Source organism: Girardinichthys multiradiatus, chromosome Y (assembly GCF_021462225.1).
Source record: "Girardinichthys multiradiatus isolate DD_20200921_A chromosome Y, DD_fGirMul_XY1, whole genome shotgun sequence".
NCBI lineage: Eukaryota > Metazoa > Chordata > Actinopteri > Cyprinodontiformes > Goodeidae > Girardinichthys > Girardinichthys multiradiatus.
Genome location: NC_061818.1, coordinates 21,701,059 through 21,723,669, shown reverse-complemented (window position 1 = coordinate 21,723,669; position 22,611 = coordinate 21,701,059). Strand labels below are relative to the sequence as shown.

Here is a 22,611-nt window from a genome sequence, read left to right as displayed (position 1 = left end):
GCACTCTGGGAACAGCCTATTCGTTCAGAAATGTCTTTCTGTGTCTTACCCTCTTGCTTGAGGGTGTCAATAGTGGCCTTCTGGACAGCAGTCAGGTCGGCAGTCTTACCCATGATTGGGGTTTTGAGTGATGAACCAGGCTGGGAGTTTTAAAGGCCTCAGGAATCTTTTGCAGGTGTTTAGAGTTAACTTGTTGATTCAGATGATTAGGTTCATAGCTCGTTTAGAGACCCTTTTAATGATATGCTAATTTTGTGAGATAGGAATTTTGGGTTTTCATGAGCTGTATGCCAAAATCATCCGTATTAAAACAATAAAAGACCTGAAATATTTCAGTTAGTGTGCAATGAATCTAAAATATATGAATGTTAAATTTTCATCATGACATTAAGGAAAATAATGAACTTTATCACAATATGCTAATATTTTGAGAAGGACCTGTATATTCAGCCGACCCGTGTCAGTGCTTTGTAGAATCGTCATTTGCTGCAGTGACCGCTGCAGTTGCTTTGGGGTATGTCTCTTCCAGCCTTGGACATCTAGAGACTCAAGTTTTAGCTCATTCAAAATAGCTTAGTGGTCTAGACCATTCTATTGTCTGTATGTTTAGGGTGGTTATCCTGCTGGACAGTGAACCTTCACCCCAGTCTCTGGTGTTTGACAGCCTCCAACAGGTTTTTGTTCCCAGATTGCCCTGTGTTTAGCTCCATCAACCCTCCTATCAACTCTGGCAAGCTTCACTGTCCTACCTGAAGAGAAGCATTCCCACAGCATGATGCTGCCATCTAACCTAACCCTGCTTCAAGGTTCTCCACAACTTTCTCTTTGACCTGTCTGATGTGTATCTCGGTCCTTGTGGCACCGTTTGCTCACTAATGTTCTCTTTACAAGAGTGTAACTGCAGTGAAAGGAGATTCTACAAAAAGTTTTATCAGAAGGAATGCATTTGTAAAATAATCTAAAAAGCTTTACAAACTTCTTTGTGTTTGTCCACTACACAAAATTCAAATAAAAAGGCATTGAAGTGATAAAAGGTGAATAAATTCAAGTGGTACTTATGCAAGGTGCTTTTTTTTATTGAAAAAAATTATCAATTTACACATTTTTTGTGTTTTGTTTGGATCACACTATTTAGTTATTCATCTCATTCATTGGGGAGAAAGCTATAGGTTTTGAATTTCTCATTCGAAAAAAGAAAGCACAAGAAAAGGGGACAAATTTTGCATCCAGTTTAAATTAGAAAATCATTTAAATAGTTAACAGCTAAAATTGACTCTCTTACCTCAAACTTGTTCATAAACTTTGCAAATATACCAAAGAAAGCCTCTGTAGTGGTGGCTTTGCTGTCTTCACCAAAGTATGAGGCTGTTTTGCTGAATTCTTCCATGGCTCTCTGCTCGAGCGATTCCAGGGACTGGATCGCTGGATGACTATTTTCCAGGAAGTTCTGCACACATTAAAGTCAAGGAACTACAGTATCTCATTACACCAAGTAGATAATAATTCTCTCTGCTGCTTTCCTTTCGTTCTGAAGGATACACTCATGACGACGGCAAAGCGATCCTCTGCAGTCACCGGCATCTTCTGGCAAGCTGAGCGGATGTCCTGGATGGTCGTGTGGATGTCATTCACATCCGATGAGATAGTCTTCTTATTCACTGAAAAGGTGTGCAAGTTTGTGTGTGTAGAAAGTTTTTTTTCACAAAAGTTAAAAATCTACTGTGTCTTTTTACCTTTTGCTGCAAGAGGGACCATGGTAAGATCTTTGGAAAAATCCAACACTTCCGGAAAGTGCTGACACAACGACTTTACCAAGATGTGCAGAAACGTCGACTTCCCATCAACAGTTTTAGTAGTGCTTAGCTGGACAGGACACAGGAAGGATGTTTAACACACTAGGAAGATTTCAGGCCTATAACAAACAAATTTCCTAGAAGTACAGTACCTCTGTCAGAAAGTTGATCTTGAAGCCTGTTGTCTTGTTGGTTTTAGGTTGGCTGTTATTTAAATAGTTTCCCATCGCCAGCACAAACTAAAAAAGAAGGTTAATACCAAGGGGGAAAAGTGATATTCAAAGTGCTTTTTCAACTACGCAGAACAAACTGAATATACCAACTGTGCTGTACAAAATTAATGCTTTCCTTGAACTTTTTCACATTTAGTCACTTCACAACCACAAACCTCAAAGTATTGCAATGAGATTTTATGGCATAGTAAACCTAAAAGTTTTAATTTATTAAATCTAAAAATCTGAAATGTGTGATGGGGATTTGTAATCAGCCCCATTACCTTTCATTTACAAAATAACATCCTGAGCATCCAACTGCCTAAGAAGTCACCTAATAATTGAATAGAGCTCACATGTGTGTTTTAATCTCAGTATAAATGCAGCTGTTCTGCGAAGGCCTCTGAGGTTTGCTTAGAGAACATTAGTGAACCAGCAGCATCATGAAGACCAAGGAACATAGCAGACAGGTCAGGGGTAACGTTCTATCGTGTGAAAATGAAATGAGGCACAGCTGCAACCCAACAAGGATGGAGTCATCCACCTAAACTGCCAGGTGGGGAAAGAAGAGCCTTAATCAAGGAAACAGCCCAAAGGCCCATTATAACTCTGGAGGAGCTGCAGAGATCCAGAGCTCGGGTGGAGCAATTTGATGACAAGGCTGCTATTAATGTCTCCTCCAGAAGTTTCACCTTTATGGAAAAGTGGCAAGAAAAATGCCATTGTTTTAAAAAACAAATCTTCTGTCTTGTTTGCTGTTTGTTTTAGTCCATGTAGGAAACACAGCAAACATGTTAAAGAAGGTCCTCTGGGCAGACAAAGACAAATTCAAACTTTCGGTGTAGATGTGCAAAGCAGGTGGAGACATACATGTACAAAACAAAAGGTGGTTCTCCAAAGTACTGACTCAAGACGCCTGAATAAAATGATAAAAATGTTGCAATTATGAATATATTATTTAATATTAATACTATTTTAATATTTCTGTTAAGGGTTGTCCTGTGAATACCAGCCCAATAAAGCGGTGGCATTAGGACAAAATTGAAAGGGATGAGCCAAGCTCTGACATTATTGAACAGCAAAATTCTGCACATATATTGAATGAATTCACACAATTTCTTAAAATAAAAGAATTTATTAACAAAAATAAGTCAACTCAAAGTCAAACATATTTCAATCAACAAACTCTTTACTAAGCTAAAACAATCCAACTAACTACCAAGCAGAATTAAAGAATAAGGAAGACTAATGGGCAATGTACAATATAAACAAGTTGATTAAAGATGATTGAGAACCATGACTGAAAGAGTGATGCAATATTACCATGCAATGTTTATGTTTGAGAACCAAGGATTATCTTGAAGAATCTGGAAGTGAAGTTAAGTTAGTCTTGGAACCAACTTAAGCAATAATTGGTATACCTTTAGCCATTCATAATGCAAGATCAGATAAAATATTATTTTAATAAAAATAATATTTTAAAGAATGATCTGCTGAATAAAACCAACCTTCTGGATGACCAGTTCTTAATGGTGTTTAATTAGCTGCCTTTATTTAATAAAATAATATTTAAAGAAATATTATTTTGAATAAGAACCAAATCTTTGAGAAATGGGCTTAATTGTGTTACTTAGTTATCAAGTTTAGCAAAATAATATTTAAGGGAATATTTTACTAGATTGAAAACTAAACCTTTTTGGGTAAATGATCTTTAGCAGGCAAACACGTGTTCTTAGCTGTTAGCAGTTGAAGCTAACAAAATAAGCTTATAGCTTATCATCAGAATCAAACACATACCTTTAAAATACCATTAATAAAAGGGTTAAAATGCATAAACGTGGATGGCGCGCTGTGGCCGATCTTCTGTGTTTAAAATCACCCTTTAAATAAAGTTTGTCTTAACTTAAAAAAAAAAAACAGAAACACACAAATTGAGCACATGTGCTGAGCAGATAATCTGCTAGCACTAAGATGGCTGAGTTTCAACACAAACAAAACCAAACGTCATAAAACGAAAAAGGTTTAGATTACTTCATTCTAACTACTACTCTCTGCCCAACACAACCTCTTACGTGAACTGTGCTGAGGAAAAGTTGTCTGAGCAACGAAGTTGTAGGAAGCATCCACAGTGAACAAAGGGTTAACTGCAGCTAACCTCCGTGGCTGTGGGGCAGCCCACTCTGTCGCCCGGCTGAACTGCACGTTACTACTGTAACTATGGTGATGCGGTCCCGTTGTCCTTCAGACCGGGAAAACTGCTCCACTCAGCGTCGTAGAGACAGGGTCTCTGTGCTGGGAACTCTCTGGAACTCAGTTTGCTTATGTAGACCTCAGAGAGAAAGTCAGGCCACGCTTGTACCTTAATTAACCCCATACATGAATGAATACTGGATACAAAAACAGCAATTCATTCCTACTTAACTTAGTGCATATGATCGTGTGATCGTATGACACTCTTGGATCCAGTTTGAAGAGTTATGTCTGTTTGCCTGCAAAGAGACATTAGTGCACTGTGTCCCTCTGTCCAGTTCCTCTGGGGAGGTCAGATTGTTGCAAAAGCTGTGTTTTTGCAGTGACATCACAGGAAGTCCGCTGTTATTCCATTTCTGGCTGTGCTGAAAGTAGGTTAATGAGATTTATTTTGAAAGTTCCAGAAAGGCTCGTACTAGCCTTTCATTTTGTAACCATGGCAGGGGTCTCAACAAAAAATAACATATTATTTTTCTTTCCATTCAAAATGATGTCTTATATAAACTCCCAATGAAACACACTGAAGTTTGTGGTTGTAACCTGACACACTGGAAAAGGTTTAAGTGGTGTGAAAACTATTTCTTCTCCCTTATTCATTTCTTGTGCCGCCCTATTCATCCAGTCCTAGATGCACCACTGACTCTTTCACACATTTATAACTTGTTTTTAGTTTTACTTAATTCTCTGGGAAGAAAGGTACCTCTAGTATCTTAGCCAGTTTCCTGCTGGTTTTCAGCTCCATTGAGGCCTTGATGATACAGTCAAAGGCTCCCCTTAGCTCCTCCGTCTTCTCCTGAAGTGAACACTTGAAGAGGAGGCTCCGCAGACGGGTGTTATACTCTGGTACAGACAACATCTGACAGACATCAACAATAACCCTCAGATCATTTACATGATGATGCTCGGTTCGTTCACACCTGTGCAACAACAACAAAACTAACACCTGTGTACCAGGACTGTACCTGCAGCATGAACTGGTCTGGCTCACTGAGTTTGCTGGGGTCCTCTCTGTATTCTTCGTATTTTTTCACCTCCCCAGCATCGGGAGCGTACAGCAGTAGCTGTTTAATGTGGGCTGCCTCCAGTCTGTCTGCAGCCATGTTCATCAGGACCTGATGCAGGCTCCCAGGAGAAAGCTTCAGGTGGGCTATCAGGATGGCTGTAAGGTGACAAACAGAAAGCAAAAGATTGGATAGAAAACTAAAACGTAAAAACTATAAATACTGCTCTTTAGAACAGAATAACTATACTTACAGGCATTGTAAGCCTTTTTATGGGACAGAATTTCTATAACATCTTTCTTCTTGAAGGTTTCCAGGTGCGGAAGAGGCTCTGGAGCAGGCACTATAATTTTTGACAAAATTTATCATTTCTTATGGAAGAAATACGGAAACTAAATTTGCAAAGTAACATTAAATGGATAGTTAGGATTTTTTAAAATAAGTTTCCATTTAAAAGACATAAGAAATTAATAAAATGCCTCCAGTGGAAATTTTCATGGTGTCTTTATTCAGATTAGTTTGTCCTTAAGGCTGAAGCTAATGGCTAGCCTCAGAGGGGCCACGGCCACAACGGATCTCTACAGTCTCTAAAACATCAATCTGAATATCAGCTGTTCATGCAAATGCTATTTTGGAAACCTTTAAGTTGTTGTCACTCTTGCACTGGAAAATCTTTGCATGTTTCACTGTCAGTGTTTCACACAGGACAATTATTGGTGGTGCACAGCCTCTTAACCATTTCATGTTTAAATAATCATCAATCTCTTTATATATAACCACCAACTGAAAATGTGGTTATGGTCTAAAGCTGTTAATATAGTGTTTGCATATAATATTTTATTAGAACCTTGCTTTAAGAGCTTTCCATTTAAATACAATAATTAATGTAAAAAAGTCAGAGTAGATTCTTAAAGTAAAAAAGTGAGTGACAAATAAACTCAATAAGTTTTGAGATTTTGTTATGTTTCTTTGAAATCAGTCTGCATGAATATCAGCTGAAGTAGGACCAAACATTAACATAATTTGGCTTCACTCACACATTAAGCACAATGAAAACATCCTATTAAATGTACTTACGTGAGCTCTTCTGTGTCCCAAAGTACAGCTCCAGATCCAAATATTTCACCATGTCATGCAGTTTGTCATAATCGGAAGTTTCTCCCAACTTCAAAAAGAAGAGAAAGGAAAACATATGTAAACTTTAAAGTTTTATCTAAAAAATAAAAAAGGGAATCATTACTTGTTCCTGTTTTTGTTTAACTAATAATAGAAACACGGCATTTGGCTTACAATGAGATAATCTGGGTTGTTAAATTTTGTGTGTGCTGCTGTGCATTTTCAGGCAAGCTCTCTCATTGAAAATAGCCTCCTTTAAGGGTTATTTAGCATTAGTTATGTGACGACAAGAGAAGGGTCAAGCCTCTCACTTTGCCCTCTAAAACCGGCCACAAAGAAAGAGACCTAAATACAGGATTGAGAAGAGGTCAATGGAAAGGTTTTCCTTTTACAGTATATACTGTAAAGGTATACAAACACACACACACAGACACACGTGGACAAAATTGTTGGTACCCCTCGGTTAATGAAAGAAAAACCCACAATGGTCACAGAAATAACTTGAATCTGACAAAGGTAATCGTGAATAAAAAGTCTATGAAAATGAAAAAATGAAAGTCAGACATTGCTTTTTAAACATGCTTCAACAGAATTATTTTAAAAAATAAACTCATGAAACAGGCCTGGACAAAAATGATGGTACTCCTGAAAATAATGCGACCAAAGGGACATGTTAAATCAAGATGTGTCCATTAATTAGCATCACAGGTGTCTACAGTCTTGTAATCAGTCAGTGGGCCTATATATAGGGTTACAGGTAGTCACTGTGCTGTTTGGTGACATGGTGTGTACCACACTGAACATGGACCAGAGGAAGCGAAGGAAAGAGTCTCAGGAGATTAGAAAGAAATCATAGACAAGCATGTTAAAGGTAAAGGTTATAAGACCATCTCCAACCAGCTTCATGTTCCTGTGACCACACAGTTGCACATATTCAGAAATTTAAGATCCATGGGACTGTATTCAACCTCCCTGGACGTGGCCGCAGGAGGAAAATTGATGACAAAACAAAGAGACGGATAATACGAACGGTAACAAAAGAGCCCAGAAAAACTTCTAAAGAGATTAAAGGTGAACTTTAAGCTCAAGGAACATCAGTGTCAGATCGCACCATCCGACATTGTTTGAGGCAAAGTGGACTTAATGGGAGACGACCAAGGAGAACACCATTGTTGAAAACAAATCATAAAAAAGCCAGACTGGAATTTGCCAAACTACATGTTGACAAGCCACAAAGCTTCTGGGAGAATGTCTTATGGACAGATGAGACAAAAATTGAACTTTTTGGCAAGGCACATCAGCTCTATGTTCGCAGACGGAGAAATGAAGCATATGAAGAAAAGAACACTGTCCCTACTGTGAAACATGGAGGAGGCTCTGTTATGTTCTGGGACTGCTTTGCTGCATCTGGCACAGGGTGTCTTGAATCTGTGCAAGTATAATGAAATCTCAAGACTATCAAGGGATTCTAGCGAGAAATGTGCTGCCCAGTGTCAGAAAGCTTGGTCTCAGTCGCAGGTCATAGGTCTTGGAACAGGATAATGACCCAAAACACACAGCTAAAAACACCCAAGAATGGCTAAGAGGAAAACATTGGACTATTCTGAAGTGACCTTCTATGAGCCCTGACCTAAATCCTATTGAGCATCTTTGGAAGGAGCTGAAACATGCCGTCTGGAAAATGCACCCTTCAAACCTGAGACAACTGGAGCAGTTTGCTCATGAGGAGTGGACCAAAATACCTGCTGAGAGGTGCAGAAGTCTCATTGACTGTTATAGGAATCGTTTGATTGCAGTGATTGCCCCAAAAGCTTGTGCAACAAAATATTAAGTTAAGGGTACCATCATTTTTGTCCAGGCCTGTTTCGTGAGTTTATTTTTTTAAATAATTCTGTTGAAGCATGTTTGAAAAGCAATGTCTGACTTTCATTTGTTCATTTTCATAGACTTATTATTCACGATCACCTTTGTCAGATTCAAGTTATTTCTGTGACCATTGTGGGTTTTTCTTTCATTAACCGAGGGGTACCAACAATTTTGTCCACGTGTGTGTGTGAATATATATATATATATATATATATATATATATATACACCTACTCAACAGCCACTTTATTGGGGGCACCTGTCTAACTGCTCATTAACGCAAATTTCTAATCAGCCAATCACATGGTAGCAACTCAATGCATTTAGGCATGTAGACATGGTCAAGACGGTCAGTTGCAGTTCAAACCGAGCACCAGAATGGGGAAGAAAGGTGATTTAAGTGACTTTGAATGTGGCATGGTTGTTGGTGCCAGACAGGCTGGTTTGAGTATTTCAGAATCTGCTGATCTACTGGGATTTTCACGCACTACCATCTCTAGGGTTCTCAGAGAACGGTCCGAAAAAGAGAAAATATCCAGCACAAATGCCTTGTTGATGCCAGAGGTCAGAGGAGAATGGCCAGACTGGTTCAAGCTGATAGAAAGGCAACAGTAACTCAAATAACCACCCGCTACAACCAAGGCACACAGAAGAGCATCTCTGAACGCACAACATGTCAAACCTTGAGGCGGATGGGCTACAGCAGTAGAAGACCACACCGGGTGCCAATCCTGTCAGCTAAGAACAGGAAACTGAGGCTACAATTCACACAGGCTCACCAAAATTGGACAATAGAAGATTGGAAAAACATTGCCTGGTCTTAAGAGTCTCGATTTCTGCTGCGACATTCAGATGGTAGGGTCAGAATTTGGCGTGGATCCATACTGCCTTGTATCAACGATTCAGGCTGGTGGTGGTGTAATGGTGTGGGGGATATTTTCTTGGGCCCCTTAGTACCAATTGAGCATCATGTCAACGCCACAGCCTACCATGCTGACCATGTCCATCCCTTTATGACCACAGTGTACCCATCTTCTGATGGTTACTTCCAGCAGGATAACGTGCCATGTCAAAAAGCATGAATCATCTCAGACTGGTTTCTTGAACATGACTGTGATGGAAATTCTTGCAGTAAGCATTCTACAGTGTATGACCTTTTTTTTATCTCACTCCTCAGAACATCTGTGTTAGAGGAAGAAGCTGTAAAAGCCATTATCAGAAGTTTAATGGTTCAGACACATCTTTTAGGACAATGTCAGGAAGGGCAGTTAGGTCTGTTCCTAGATAACCTTGTCACCTTTGAACTCAAGAAGGGTTTGGGTCATAAAACACAGACTCTTTGCAGTTGAGATAACACTGTCATGTTCTGGTATAAATACTGTGTGTAAATGTTGTTCGGGGCTCTGTTTCACTGACTAACTTCAGTGACAGAGTCATTCAAATGCTGAATGCCTTTGAATAAAACTTATAAAGACAAAGTCCGGATTTTCTCTCGTTATGAGTCAACTTCTCTCCACTTTGATAAGAAAATTCCACAACAATTTTAGCGTCACGAACAGGATCTAACGTGCCAGAGGAGACCGCAGGATGGGACACGGACGCCTGGCCAGCCTGAGAGTTGTTCTCAGTCCATTTTACGGAGGGGAGTTCTGGTGCCCGCCTGCGGCTTCTGGCCGATTGGATCCGAACTATTTGTCGTCAAATATATCTGGGTGAGAAGTTGCTCTGTATGATATAATGTATAATATTATTTTTTATTACACATTAACCATCATCTCCTAACTAATTAATTAGGTTCCAGAGTTGCGAGAGGGAGGACATCAGCTGAGGGCCCGGTTACCCTGCAAAAGGAATGGCAGGGAGGTTCTCATTGGTAACAATAAGATAAAGCAGAACACAGGGTTTTGCGGGTGGTTTTTAGCAATTTTCTACACCTCATAAAGGAGAAAAGCCAGTGGGCAGACGTGCCGCTGAACAGGTAAAAAAAAATGGTTCCTGAACCTTGAGGCATCAGGGGTGTCTCCTTCTTCAGACTCTGATTTATAAAATAATGAAAGGAAAAAGTGGGGATGATTGTGTTAAATGTGCTTTAATTTGGAAGATAAGTTTGGGTTTTCACAGCGTGGAAGTTTGAGTGTAAATAAGTTAAATAGTTTAAATAGTTTCAAGTAAAACAGTTGATGGAAAAATAAAAAAAAACATAAGAAAAGATTAAAAAGCACAGAGTGCATCAATTAAGGAGTTAAAGAGTTAAAACATTCCTGAAGGAAGTTTAGTTTGTCTTAAATATTGCGATCAGTCGGGAAAGAAGGTAAAAGTGAAAAGGGACATTAGAGATGCGAAAAGAAAGTTGTTTTAGAAAGGAGTATAGTTCATGTTGTGGAAGGAAGTGACAGGCAGGGGGACAACTGACTGACTGACTGATAATATTTCTGTGTCCAAAATCTGAACCTATACTAAACTTTTCTTCTGTCTCTCTCACACACAAATACACACATATATGGGATTTGAGTTTAACATCTGCGTTTTTGAGTCTGGATTTTAGAAACCTGCCCTTCTCCATGTCTACTCCACCAGAGACGCTTCTCCAGAACGGCCTGAAAGAGAGAGATCTGCCTTCCTGCATGTTGAATATCGCAGTGTGACTTTCTACAAGAAAAAAAAACAAAACTCAGAAGAAATCTGGACCCACTGAGATAGACAACGATCCATGCTGTTTGCAAGAGCCAGAAGAGTGATACACTGGATTTATATTGAAAGCATCTTATGTGGACAGAAGAGAAACCGGAGCAAAGTTTCTTCTTTCTCCCTCCTGGAGAAGTTAAAGTGGACAAAGAATGATTGAATGTCTCACCAACAGACCTGGGAAGGTCCTGGTTGTTTTTTGGACTGATAGAGGACTGTGTGCCTGACAGTCTGACTCTGGAGCGATTTAGAAACTGATGGAGGTAACGTACAAACACACACACATTTGCATAAATCTTTTCCTATTTTCTGCAATGAAGAACGCTTATTAACCGCTGCTCATGTGACGCTTGCTTGACGTGGACAGATATAGCGGGTTAAAATATTATTTTAGGGTTAGAAAAGTATCTTTAAAAGGGTGATAACTTAACTCATTTGATACTTTCCGGTTAATTCTTTTAGAGAAACAAGTTCTCTTTCATCGTGGAATATTCAGGGTCAATTATTCTAGTTATTAAAAGTTATTAAAAGCAGAGGAAGTTACAATATCTCCAAAACTCAGCAGTAACCAAGTGTTTCTATGTTATTCTCAGGACAGATCTCATGAAGGAGCATTTTTAAAACCCAGCGCATGCGTAAAACCTGATGGGTTTCTCCTTCAGATATTATTTTCTGTTGTCAGAGTTTGTATCCCATAAATCTAATGGGTAGAGACCTCATTAAAACAGGCTTAGTTCTACTGCAGATGGTCTTCATACAGTTTCTGACACAGTATTTACAGTTTGGTGCAGTTTTTGTCCGCAAGTGTTAACTGACGCTTATGAAAAGTACAAATTCATTGTTTTTCACAGCAGCTGCTGGGATGAGGTTATATTAGGTTTTTCTTCCTCTTCTGATTCATGCAGCGTGTTGATTTATACTGTACCTTATATCAGGTCCTGACAAAAACTATGAAAGGTTTGGTTCTGCAGTTTCCTTTTTTCTCCCTTTGGAGAAGGAAAGGACACCTGATCAGTTCTGTGCTGCACAGAAATATTAAAACACTTGTTGTTTTCTAAGATATCACCAGCTAAAAACTTTTAAAACTTTTGAGAGTAATTGGTTTTGTTAAACACATTTTCCTTGGTAAAACAAACCTTTAAAATGAGAATGAAAAATGGGGTTATTTAGAAAGAATCTGATTGGACAGTGGTACCACACAAAAATTAAACTAATCTCATGTTTCCTAAAAGACTCTGCATGAAAAGGCCTTCAGAACCGTGGAGTTATTTTCCACCACAGTATCAAGTTTTTAAGGATGCTTTTTCTTTATTTTAAAACAGATCTGGTTTTTGTTTTGTTTTTGGTTTTTTAGCATAATGTTTGTCTGAAGCTTCTTATGAACTGGGTTAGAAGCAAATATGATCTGAGGTAAATTAGGAGCTGTGAACTAATGATTTTAAATCTGATTATTGTCCAAGCAGAAATAATATATTTAGCCAATCCTTCAATCTCTGCAGAAAGTTAACATCATTGTTCAATGCAGTAGTACTCAACTTGTGGTTCCTGGACTCCTGAAGCCCGTGAGCCATAGATTTTGGGTCCATAAAATTATAATATTTAATTAAAGGTAGGCTGATTACTTATTAAAACAGATCTAAGCCAATGATGAGTTCCAGTCATTTGGTGGCTTTAAAATGCAATAATACTCAAGATTTCTACTCTGAGGACACAGATTGGGGTTGAAGAGTTTAGTTTTGGAACCAAGGTTAGGATTTTTATAACAGAATCAAGACAAGTAAAATCCTTCATTTTAGGAAAAGAAAAGAAATAAAGGCTCTCTTAACAGTAAGAGGATGGTCGGCTCAAACTCCAGTCTCCTTGTTTGATTTCTTAGGGTTTAAAGATTAAAAGAATACATATGAGTAGAAAGGTACACAATGTGATTTCAGATTACTAAGAGATAAAATATTGGAACATTTATCAGCATTTGGATTGTAAAAGAGGGGTTCTAATAATAAGTTTTCCCCAACTCTCAAAATTTAAATAGCCCAAATTAAAGAAAATGATGTTTGTTCTTTTTTAAACACTATGTGGGAAAAAGTCCAGTTTGGAGACAAGCTTCTTATCTTAATTTCTGATTAAGTCAAAAACTGCAGTTTTTGTTTAGTTTGGGTATAACATAAAAATGTCAACGCTGACTTTTCTAATTTCCCCTCGGGGATCAATAAAGTATCTTTGAATTTGAATTGAATTGAATTAAAATACTTCTTTGCATTTAACTTGAAATTCTGCAATACAGCTGCGATCAAATTGAGAAACAAAAAGAGAATTATAACAATAACTCTCAGGATTGTAGTTATTATTATTACAGAGTTACAGTACAAAGAATTAGCAAAAGGTTTCAGCATCAGTAAATTTGGATTCATTTAAGAGAAAACTGTTGCTGTGCTTCTAAATACTTTGAGATCTCTGTGGACTATTTGCACTCATTTTTTTTAAAAAGGATCCTGACGATTGTCATAACAACATTGATCAATTATAGCATTAAAAGATATGGTTGAGAAAACATATTCTGAAAAGAGATTGTTAAAAATGTCTTTGAATTCTTGAAGCTTCAAATTTGGCCATTTGTTTGTCTTTGATGTTTTGTGTTTGTTTTATTAGAATGAATGTTTGTTTATATGTTGCATGAAACAATAATCCATGTTTAGAATAATGTTTCTAAATCCCAGATTGATTAAAACTTTGAGTTTTCAGGAGAGTTAAGAAGCAGCTTGTTTCTGAGGTAGGTGAATGTTAACAGTTTTGTAGTTTAAGGTTCATTAAGATGGGTTTGAATGAAGAAACTGTGGTTCCGCCCATAGGCTGTCAATCAGAGGTTAGTTCTGCCTGACTCCGCCCACCTACCAGGTTGGTTCACGCCTTTGTTGTCATGGTAACGCTCAGCACCTCCCTTCCTGAGTTTTAACACTGTTTAAGAGACAATAGAATCAAAATGCTTGTAGTGATTGTTGCCTTAAAAACATGTTGTTTTTTTTTTGTATAATAATTAAGGATGTAGCATAAAATTTAGATTTATGTGTTTTACTATTAAAAGGTTAATGAAATAGTTTAAACTAGTTTGAAGAATTAGTTTTGCATGCAGAATCATTGGTGATTTATTAGATTGAAAGTTTTCCCTGGTACCATTAAGCTAACTGACAGTTCAAGATATGTCAAAAGTAAGGAATATATTTTTGATAAAGAATCTGAGTTATGATTTCATACTTGGTGGGAATTATTTATTAAATTCAAATTTGTAGGGTTTATGCATCTGAATTACATTAGATGTCCATTAATCTAATACTCATCTTTATACAAGACAAATCAGGATGATATGTGACTAATTTCTAAGTGAAATATTGATGAACTGAATAACTAAAGTTTGTGTTTAGTTGTTAATGGAACTGAATTGCAGTTAAAAACATCTGGATTTTCTTTATGTTGCTTTTGTTAAATTCATAGTGACACATAGTTATGTCAGAATTCATTTCTTTGGTTCTATGTAATATGATCTTGGTTACTAGACGTTTTTTTAAACTTTTTGCTGGATTGTCGCATGGGTTGGACCCTGCGCCAGAAGAGGGGAATGTCAGAATAAAGTAACATGGGGTTCCAAACGTTTTAGCACTCATGGAAAAAGGGTAGCTCAGACCTCCAGTGAGGACTTAGTGACAATGTGAGAGAGACGTTGTACTTTGTTTATATAAATGGTGCATAGCTCCCTAAGACCACATTCTGAAAACCTCTCTGAAATTATGGTGTTGATTCTTTTGTGAAATTTTACATCTCCACAGATTAGACCATTTTTGAAATTCTTTGTGGGTTTTCTGAAACTATAAAATATTGACCTGTAATCAGACCTTCCTCAAACATCATGTCACATTTTTGATATTCAGAATATTTAGCTGATGGTCACTGCTAGTATATCAGGTGAAGTCAGAAGATCAATTCTTTGGATTTTGTTGGATGTTTTGATGAAGTTCATGTAGTTAAGCACTTAGGTTTGAGAATGGGACTTTGAATTGAAAATTAGCCAAGTGTTGTGAAGGCTCTGCCTATTGTTCTCACTTATATGAGATTGAGACAAAGGACACAGGTAAATCTCAGTCCTTTTGAAGTGCTGTGTGGCAGGTCTCCTAATTTGGACATGGGGATATTGCCAAGATCATTTTCTTCCACATCTTTGTGTGAAGATAGGATGTTGTTTTACTGTCAAAACCTGTCCACTGTGTTTTCTCAAGTTTCACAGACGGTGAAGGCTGCATTACCAGAAACAGCCACTTCCACCCTCCAGTCCTTTATTCCTGGCGACTGGATTCTGCTCAGAAAATTTAGGAGAAAACACAGGAAGTCCAGGGCTGGAATGGCCCATATCAGATCCTACTAGACACCCAGGAAAGCTGCAGGAAAGCTCCAGCTCCTCCAGCTTCATCTGGCTTCCAGGACACAAGTCATCTTCCAACTGGATCATCCACGGCTGAAAGGTGTGAGGACAGCGGACCACCACAAGACAAAGAACTGTAAGCTGATCACTGGCGAGTGATTGAAGAGGTGGTTGAAGAACACTGTTCTTACAAGGGCACAATAATCTCTTGGGCAGTGCAACGTTATTTCAGAATCTACTTAAGGCCATCGCATTGCCTGAAAGTTAGAAATCATAAGGTCATTTGCCTCACTGCACACACACCACAGTGAGAGGGAAGACCTCTACACATTGCACATGACCTTTCTCTGGATGATGGACTGGTGACGTCTGCAAAAGAAAGACAGTCAAATATGCGCCATGATGCTTATTCTCCTTAATTTCTTAACATTTGGTGGCTACTAGGGGCTCTTTTGCCTGGACAGCAAGGGTCAGCCAAATTCTTTCCTCCCACTTTGACAGCAAAACTGACTCTGAGAAGGAAATCTCGGATGCTTTTATCTAACTTTTATGTTTATTGCTTGATATTTATCATTATGGTAGAAATTTGAAATGTGTTCATTTCCACCATTGTTTAGTTGGACTATGGAAGCCTAACTTCCAGCAGGATTTTTTTGTTTTTTTTGTTTTTTAAGTTGTGTTTATAATTTGTTTTCTTTGGAAAAAACTGTTTGCTTTCAGTACCAGAAGAAAGGACATTCCACTACAAGGTCACGATGCAGCTATATGGAAGATGGTCCGTTCTGATGCTAATGATTGGTATTGCAAGTATTGTTATAACTCTTGTGTTCATTTTGGGAAAGGTACAGCAAAGACAATGTGTGGTTAATCTGACTAATAATACTCATCAGCGGATTCGAAGAGAGATTCATCACTTTTCTGACTACTATGATCATGCTGATAATGTTTGTGGCAACTGATGCATCAAAACTGTGAGGAATTATAGTGTAAGAGAAAGCAGAAATGTTAGTAGATTTTCTAGTGAGATTAATTTAACGTGTGCGTCTACAGGAACTCTTTATAGAATTTGGGGTATTAGAAATCCGATTAAAGATCCAGATATTTGTATTACACAGGAGGAAAGTACACCTTATTTCCTTGGGAAGACAGTAGGTTGCGAAGCTATTATATCTGTTTTATGTGCTTTAATCAACAGACATAAATTTGAGTCATGTCCTATCAGAACTGATCCTTCTACTATTTCAGGATCTTTGGCTCCTGATCCCTTTGTGTTAACTTTTAATCTTACAGCTTTACTGAGGAAGGTTTCACTGTTCTAACTACGGAGCAGCAGGCTATCAGAACTAAGAGTTTGCAAACTAGAATGGCTTTGGATTATCTGTTAGCTGAGAGGGGTGATGGTTTTGAAGAATTTTCCTTTAGTTGTGATTATCTTGTAATCAGAAGGAGGGAATGTGATGGAAAGTCTTGCAGTAAGCATTCCACAGTGTATGACCTTTTTTATCTTACTCCTCAGAACATCTGTGTTAGAGGAAGAAGCTGTAAAAGCCATTATCAGAAGTTTTATGGTTCAGACCCATCTTTTAGGACAATGTCAGGAAGGGCAGTTAGGTCTGTTCCTAGATAACCTTGTCACCTTTGAACTCAAGAAGGGTTTGGGTCATAAAACACAGACTCTTTGCAGTTGAGATAACACTGTCATGTTCTGGTATAAATACTGTGTGTAAATGTTGATCGGGGCTCTGTTTCACTGACTAACCTCAGTGTCAGGGTCTTCAAACGCTGAATGCCTTTGAATAAAACTTATAAAGACAAAGTCCGGATTTTCTCTTGTTATGAGTCAACTTTTACCCACTTTGATAAGAAAATTCCACAACATGACAATGAGTTCACTGTACTCTAATGGCCTCCACAGTCACCAGATCTCAATCCAATAAAGCACCTTTGGGATGTGGTTGAATGGGAGATTCACATCATGGATGTGCAGCCGACAAATCTGCAGCATCTGTGTGATGCTATCATGTCAATATGGATCAAACTCTCTGAGGAATGTCTCCAGTACCTTGTTGAATCTATGCCACAAAGGATTAAGGCAGTTCTGAAGGCAAAAGGGGGTCCAACCCGGTACTAGCAAGGTGTACCTAATGAAGTGGCCGGTGAGTGTACATACTGTATATACATACACACACACACACAAATTTACCTGTCCCCATATGGTCCCCTCTGAATTCTCCACCTGCTCCCATCGGAGCCTCTTGACACTCATGTGATGTGAGTTCATTCGGGACAGACTGGGTCTTGGCAGTGGTGGAGGGGAGCATGGGGGTGGGAGGGGTGGAGGAGGAGATGGTCCCAGAAGCTCTGTGGGATCAGATATGGAGTGAGGAAGGGACTGTGGCTGACTCTGGTTGTGAGATTGCTTGTTGTGAGCCTGGGCTTGATGCTGTTGTTGGGACTGCAGAAGGTGATGTGAGGGCTGTGACTGTGGACGACCGGTTTGGGTGGCGGACTGGACCTGATGCTGTGACTGGTGGAGCTGGGGCAGAGGCTGGAAGGTGGAGAGGGTGGGCTGGTGAGGCTGAAGGGGTTGAAAGGTGGAAAGAAGCGGCTGGGGCCTGTGGGGCTGCTGAGGAGGATGGATGACTTGAATTTGATGTTGGTAGCTCTGGGGAGGAGGCGGCTGTGGGGTCATGTGGTGGATGTGGTGGATCTGAGGTGAACTGGAATGGTGGTGAGTCTGATGGATGGAAGGGGTTCTTTGGGGAGAAGGTTTGGTGGGCTGGGGTTGGTGCATTTGTTGGATCTGCTGGTCTTTGTGTCTTTCCCGCAATGACATATCTGTCTGATGATGACCTTTAACACTCCTGCGACTCTGATGGGATTGGCTCTCACGCGTAAACTGGACCGGGAGAGAGGCAGGTTCTTGCTGAATTTCATGCAGAAGTTCCGTGGAGGAGTGATGGGCCTTGGGTTGGTGCATTTGAGTGGCTTGATGAAGAAGTTCTGTAGATGAGTGATGGGGCTTGGGTTGATAGATCTTATGGAGGAGCTCACTTGATGAATGGTGGGTTTGGCCTCGGTGCATCTGGGAAGCCTGATGGAGAAGTTCGATTGAGGAGTGGTGAGGCTGCATTTGCTGCATTTGGTGAGATTGCTGTAAAAGCTCAGTCGAGGAGTGATGGGCCTTGCCTTTGTGCATTTGGTGAAGCATTTCTGATGACGAGTAGTGAGCTTGGACCTGCTGCATTTGCAGGAGCATGTCAGTTGATGAGTGGTGGGCTTGGGATTGGGGCAGCTGATGGAGCATCTCAGTGGAGGAATGATGTACCGGACCTTGGTGGAGTATCTCCGTTGATGAATGGTGGGGTTGGGGTCTTATGCCTTGATGACTTTGGTAGATTCCCTCTGCAAACTGACCTTGCTGGCTGGGGCGGACTTGCTGGTGGGGTGATGGCTGATGTGGTGGAGGCGCTGAACGAGACAAGCGTCTGTGGTGGTGACTCTGGTGGGCCAGTTGCTGCTGCTGTACTTGTCGCATCATATAAAGAAGGTGGTTAGCATGTTGATGCGTGGTCTCTTGGGAGGGGAGCGGAGGCAAGGACTGGTGCGGTTGTTGGAGAGGAAGAGGTGAATGGGCCTTCTGTTGTGTTGGTTGAGCAGGCATAGACTGGTGGCTCTGGTAGATCTGCTGCATCTCTTGATATGCTTGGCGTTCCTCGTAAACTCTACGCTCCTCATAGGCATTTTGCTCCTGGTAGGCGTGTAGCTCTTGAAGTGCCATCTGTTCTTTGTAGCCTTGATGCTGCTTGTGTGCTTTTTGTTCCTGGTAAGCTTGTTGCTGTTCATAGGCTTGTCTGTCTTGGTAGGCTTGTTGCTCTTCGTACATTTTTTGCTCCTCGTAAGCCTTCTGCTCTTCATAAGCTTGTCTCTCTTTGAAAATTTTCTCCTTAAAGGCCTGTTGTTCCTGATAACGCTGTTGCTCCTCGTAGGCTTTTTGCTCCTCATATGCTTGCCTCTCCTCGTAAGCTTGTTGTCTCTCCTGGAAAGCTTTAAGCTCCTGTAAGGTGGCTTGGACCTGTAGATCTTCTCTTGTAGGGAGGACTTTATGCAAGGAGTGGCGTTTTGGTGGTGGATTACTGCGTGGAGGTGGTGGTGGAGGGGGGCCAGATTTCCGACGGATTGGCACGTATGCCCTTGGCATGTGCTCAGGAGTGTAGCTATTAGATTCCTGCTGTAGCTGGTGTTGAGGTGGACTCTGTGGGGGTGCTGGAGGAGGAGGTGGTGGGTCGTTGAACTGAACAGGTGGGGGTGGAGGTGGTGTCATAGGGGGAGGAGGAATGTGATCAGAGGAAGAGGAGTATGTGAGGGATGAGGCATTCTCTTCACCACTGCTGCTTTGGACATCACTTGGGCTGCTTAGCTCTGGAGCTAAGAATCCTCCATTTTCTTCCTCGTCCACACCAAGCTTGTCTTCATTATCTTCATCGTCCTCATCTGGGAAACCCATCTGCACAACATCCTGACATTAACACCAAGTACACGCCATTAGACCTTTAATGTCAGAGTGGAATTGTGGAAAACTTGAGATATTAAACTAAACTGGCAACTGTTAACTGTTCACTACGTAATTGCACCAACGATATTCCCCTTCTGATTCTGATTCAGGTTTATGATTGAGTTGAACATTCTCTAAAAATACACATTAAAAGGTCTATAAATAAAGTAATGCATCCTTAGTAATCTGAGTCATTAAACATGGACCACTAGAAATGTGTGGCGATTTCTTCCTTCGATTTCGTAAGTTGGTTCACTTACAGACAATAGAATAGTAATTTTTACCGTAGTTTCATTTTCATGTAAAGAGAGAATATCAACCTAAAATCCTATAAAACTAGTAATAAAAATAGTGAAGAAATCATGTTCTTTTTGTCAATAAAAGTACTATTATCAAATCAGATTTAAATAATTGAACACTAATGAAAATACTTTGCATTTCTTTATAATTTTAACAAAATTTTAACTATAAATTTGAAAAATTATTTATCAATTTATTTCATTGTTCAACAGTCTGCTCTGCTTATTCTGTACATTTGTGGGTAAAAGAGTTCTGCCCTAATTTTTATCTGGAGACAAATCTGAGATTAGTTGAGAGATAACTGTGGTAAGTTAAGCATTTCATCATTTATTGATAACTGATTTATTAAGGAACAAGATGAACTTCCATTTACAGAGAAAGTCCTTCCTGTAACCTGTGTTGACTCTACCTCTTCGTAGTCATTGTCAGGGTTCAGGAAATCATCGACAATCGCCACCCTCTGTCCCAGCTGCTCGCTCAGCGCATCCAGAAAGCGATCTGTGTCTTCTGAACGCGGAGGTTTGGAGAAGGTGTACCGCCGTTTGTTGCTGCGGTAAACAGGTGGACTGGACGGAAAGTCTTGTTCAAGAGGTGAGGGAGGGGGGCTGTCCAGGCTTATGTAGGGGTTAGACTCCCCACTGTTCTGGTTTGTCAAGCCGGGTGGGTAGAACTCGGCTGAGGGTGGACTGGGAAGAGGATCTGGCCATGAGGAATGGGGCGAGGAGCTTTTGTGGGCCCCTGAGACAGAGTATAGTTATTCATATAGACACAGAGTTAAACTTAAGCTATGTTGGCTTTATTGGATTCAGATAATAGCTACTTTGATAAATTATTCTATCTTCTCTTGGACCAAATTACAAATACTCATTCAGTGTAAATTGTGGCTACCTGTGTTAGCATTCCTTGTAGGAGACCCTGTGCAGGATAAAGGTTCCAGGTCCAGCAAACTCTCAGGAGCAGGAGGAGGGCGACTCTTCAATGACTTGGACCTCTTAGCGGAGTACATATTTTCCAGCTCAGCGTACACAGCTGACAGCTTTTATAGGGGAAACATACAAAGAAACTGGAGTGAGACTTTTTCAATGAACTGTAAACAGTGTATATTCTAGAATAAAACCTGGCATTGGTACATGCATTGGTGAAGTTGTTGGGAGTCTCAGGAAGAGATGTTCCGTCTCCTGACTGTCTTTCTCCTGGGGCCAACCTCATACCAGTCTCCTGTCCTGGCTCTCCACGGACGCCTATGTTAATAAACTTATTAGAATACCTTTATTGCAACCCACATCTCCTGGTAATATGACTGAATGTGCAAACTTTGGTGTAACCATTTCAGCAACACACTCCAGGTGACCGCGTCCCAGTTTTAGCTGAAACAATTCTGACAACATGGAAAGTTCAACTGAAAACAATGGTAACCATAGACTAAAACAAAAATGAGCATTCAGTTTTCTTAAGTTCACACCTGCCAACAGATTCAGTGACTCTGATTGTCCTGAAATGTAGATCAGGTTCCTTAATAAGAATTTCTTCAATTTGCTCAGCTGCATCTTTTAGCCCTCTTTGTACAATCATTATCTCAAGGTGGAGAAGGGCTTTTAGTACCTCTTTGATCCTTTGATCCTGGGGGCTACGTTTCACCCCCTGGTAGGATCTCCCATGGCAAACCTGTCTCACGGTTAGGGTCCTACAAAGAGATTCAGAGCTGAAGGGAGACCATATCAACTGGCGAACCTCATCTGGACTACAGAGACCAGGGAACACTCTTGGAGCTAGGTGTGTAAGCCAAGGAGGCAGAGATTACCAGTGAGCACCTGGTGGTTAATCATTGGTTACAAGGGCATGACCAGGCTCAACCCAGAAAGGCAACAGGTCACATCCATGTTGAACCACTACCTGCAAGTCAAAGTCTGTTGCCATATGAGCCATGTGGTGGGTGGTAGGTGACGGAGACAGTATTCTGTCACTGAATCTGTATGCTTGGAATGAGATGTCTTTAATAAAACCATGTTTCAAGCTTAAGGTAGTCCATCTGTTTGCTTGGTTTCAGCCAATTTCGAGCCAAAGGTCGTTAATCCATTTTGTAGTGCTATCATCTGATCCACAGTGTTAAGTCAGCTGTCAGCTGATCACCACCTGGTAGTAAATTGCATTCAGTGGCAGAGAAGGTTACCAGTCAGACTTGGGAAACCTATAGAAGTGGTGAGGGTGAACAGGGTATGTCTAGTAGAGGACGCCATTCAAAAGATCTTTAATTCACACGTACAGGAGAGTTTCAGGTAAGTTTCACATTGAATCAGAATAGGCCATCTTCAGGACCTCTATTGAGGATGTCTTCCAGGAGTTGTGGGCTACAGGTCATTGGTGTATTTCATGATGGCAATCAGAGGACTCACTGGTGGACACCAATGGTGCCGGAAGTCGTCAAG

At 40.1% G+C, this 22,611-nt stretch overlaps 1 protein-coding gene across 1 annotated transcript in view; it reads right to left on the bottom strand.

Annotated features, from left to right (window-relative positions):
- LOC124864143 (delphilin-like) overlaps nt 1–22,611 on the bottom strand; it is a 54,584-nt gene that overhangs the window by 5,302 nt on the left and 26,671 nt on the right. Inside the window, exons 10-21 of the mRNA XM_047358813.1 lie at nt 21,320–21,426; nt 21,074–21,221; nt 20,595–20,923; nt 17,534–19,849; nt 6,334–6,421; nt 5,510–5,599; nt 5,218–5,414; nt 4,956–5,111; nt 1,946–2,032; nt 1,734–1,863; nt 1,540–1,658; nt 1,283–1,447 (exon numbers count right to left, since the gene is read on the bottom strand). Of these exons, the coding sequence (XP_047214769.1) occupies nt 1,283–1,447; nt 1,540–1,658; nt 1,734–1,863; nt 1,946–2,032; nt 4,956–5,111; nt 5,218–5,414; nt 5,510–5,599; nt 6,334–6,421; nt 17,534–19,849; nt 20,595–20,923; nt 21,074–21,221; nt 21,320–21,426 (3,932 nt within the window). The remainder of the gene's footprint in view (nt 1–1,282; nt 1,448–1,539; nt 1,659–1,733; nt 1,864–1,945; nt 2,033–4,955; nt 5,112–5,217; nt 5,415–5,509; nt 5,600–6,333; nt 6,422–17,533; nt 19,850–20,594; nt 20,924–21,073; nt 21,222–21,319; nt 21,427–22,611) is intronic.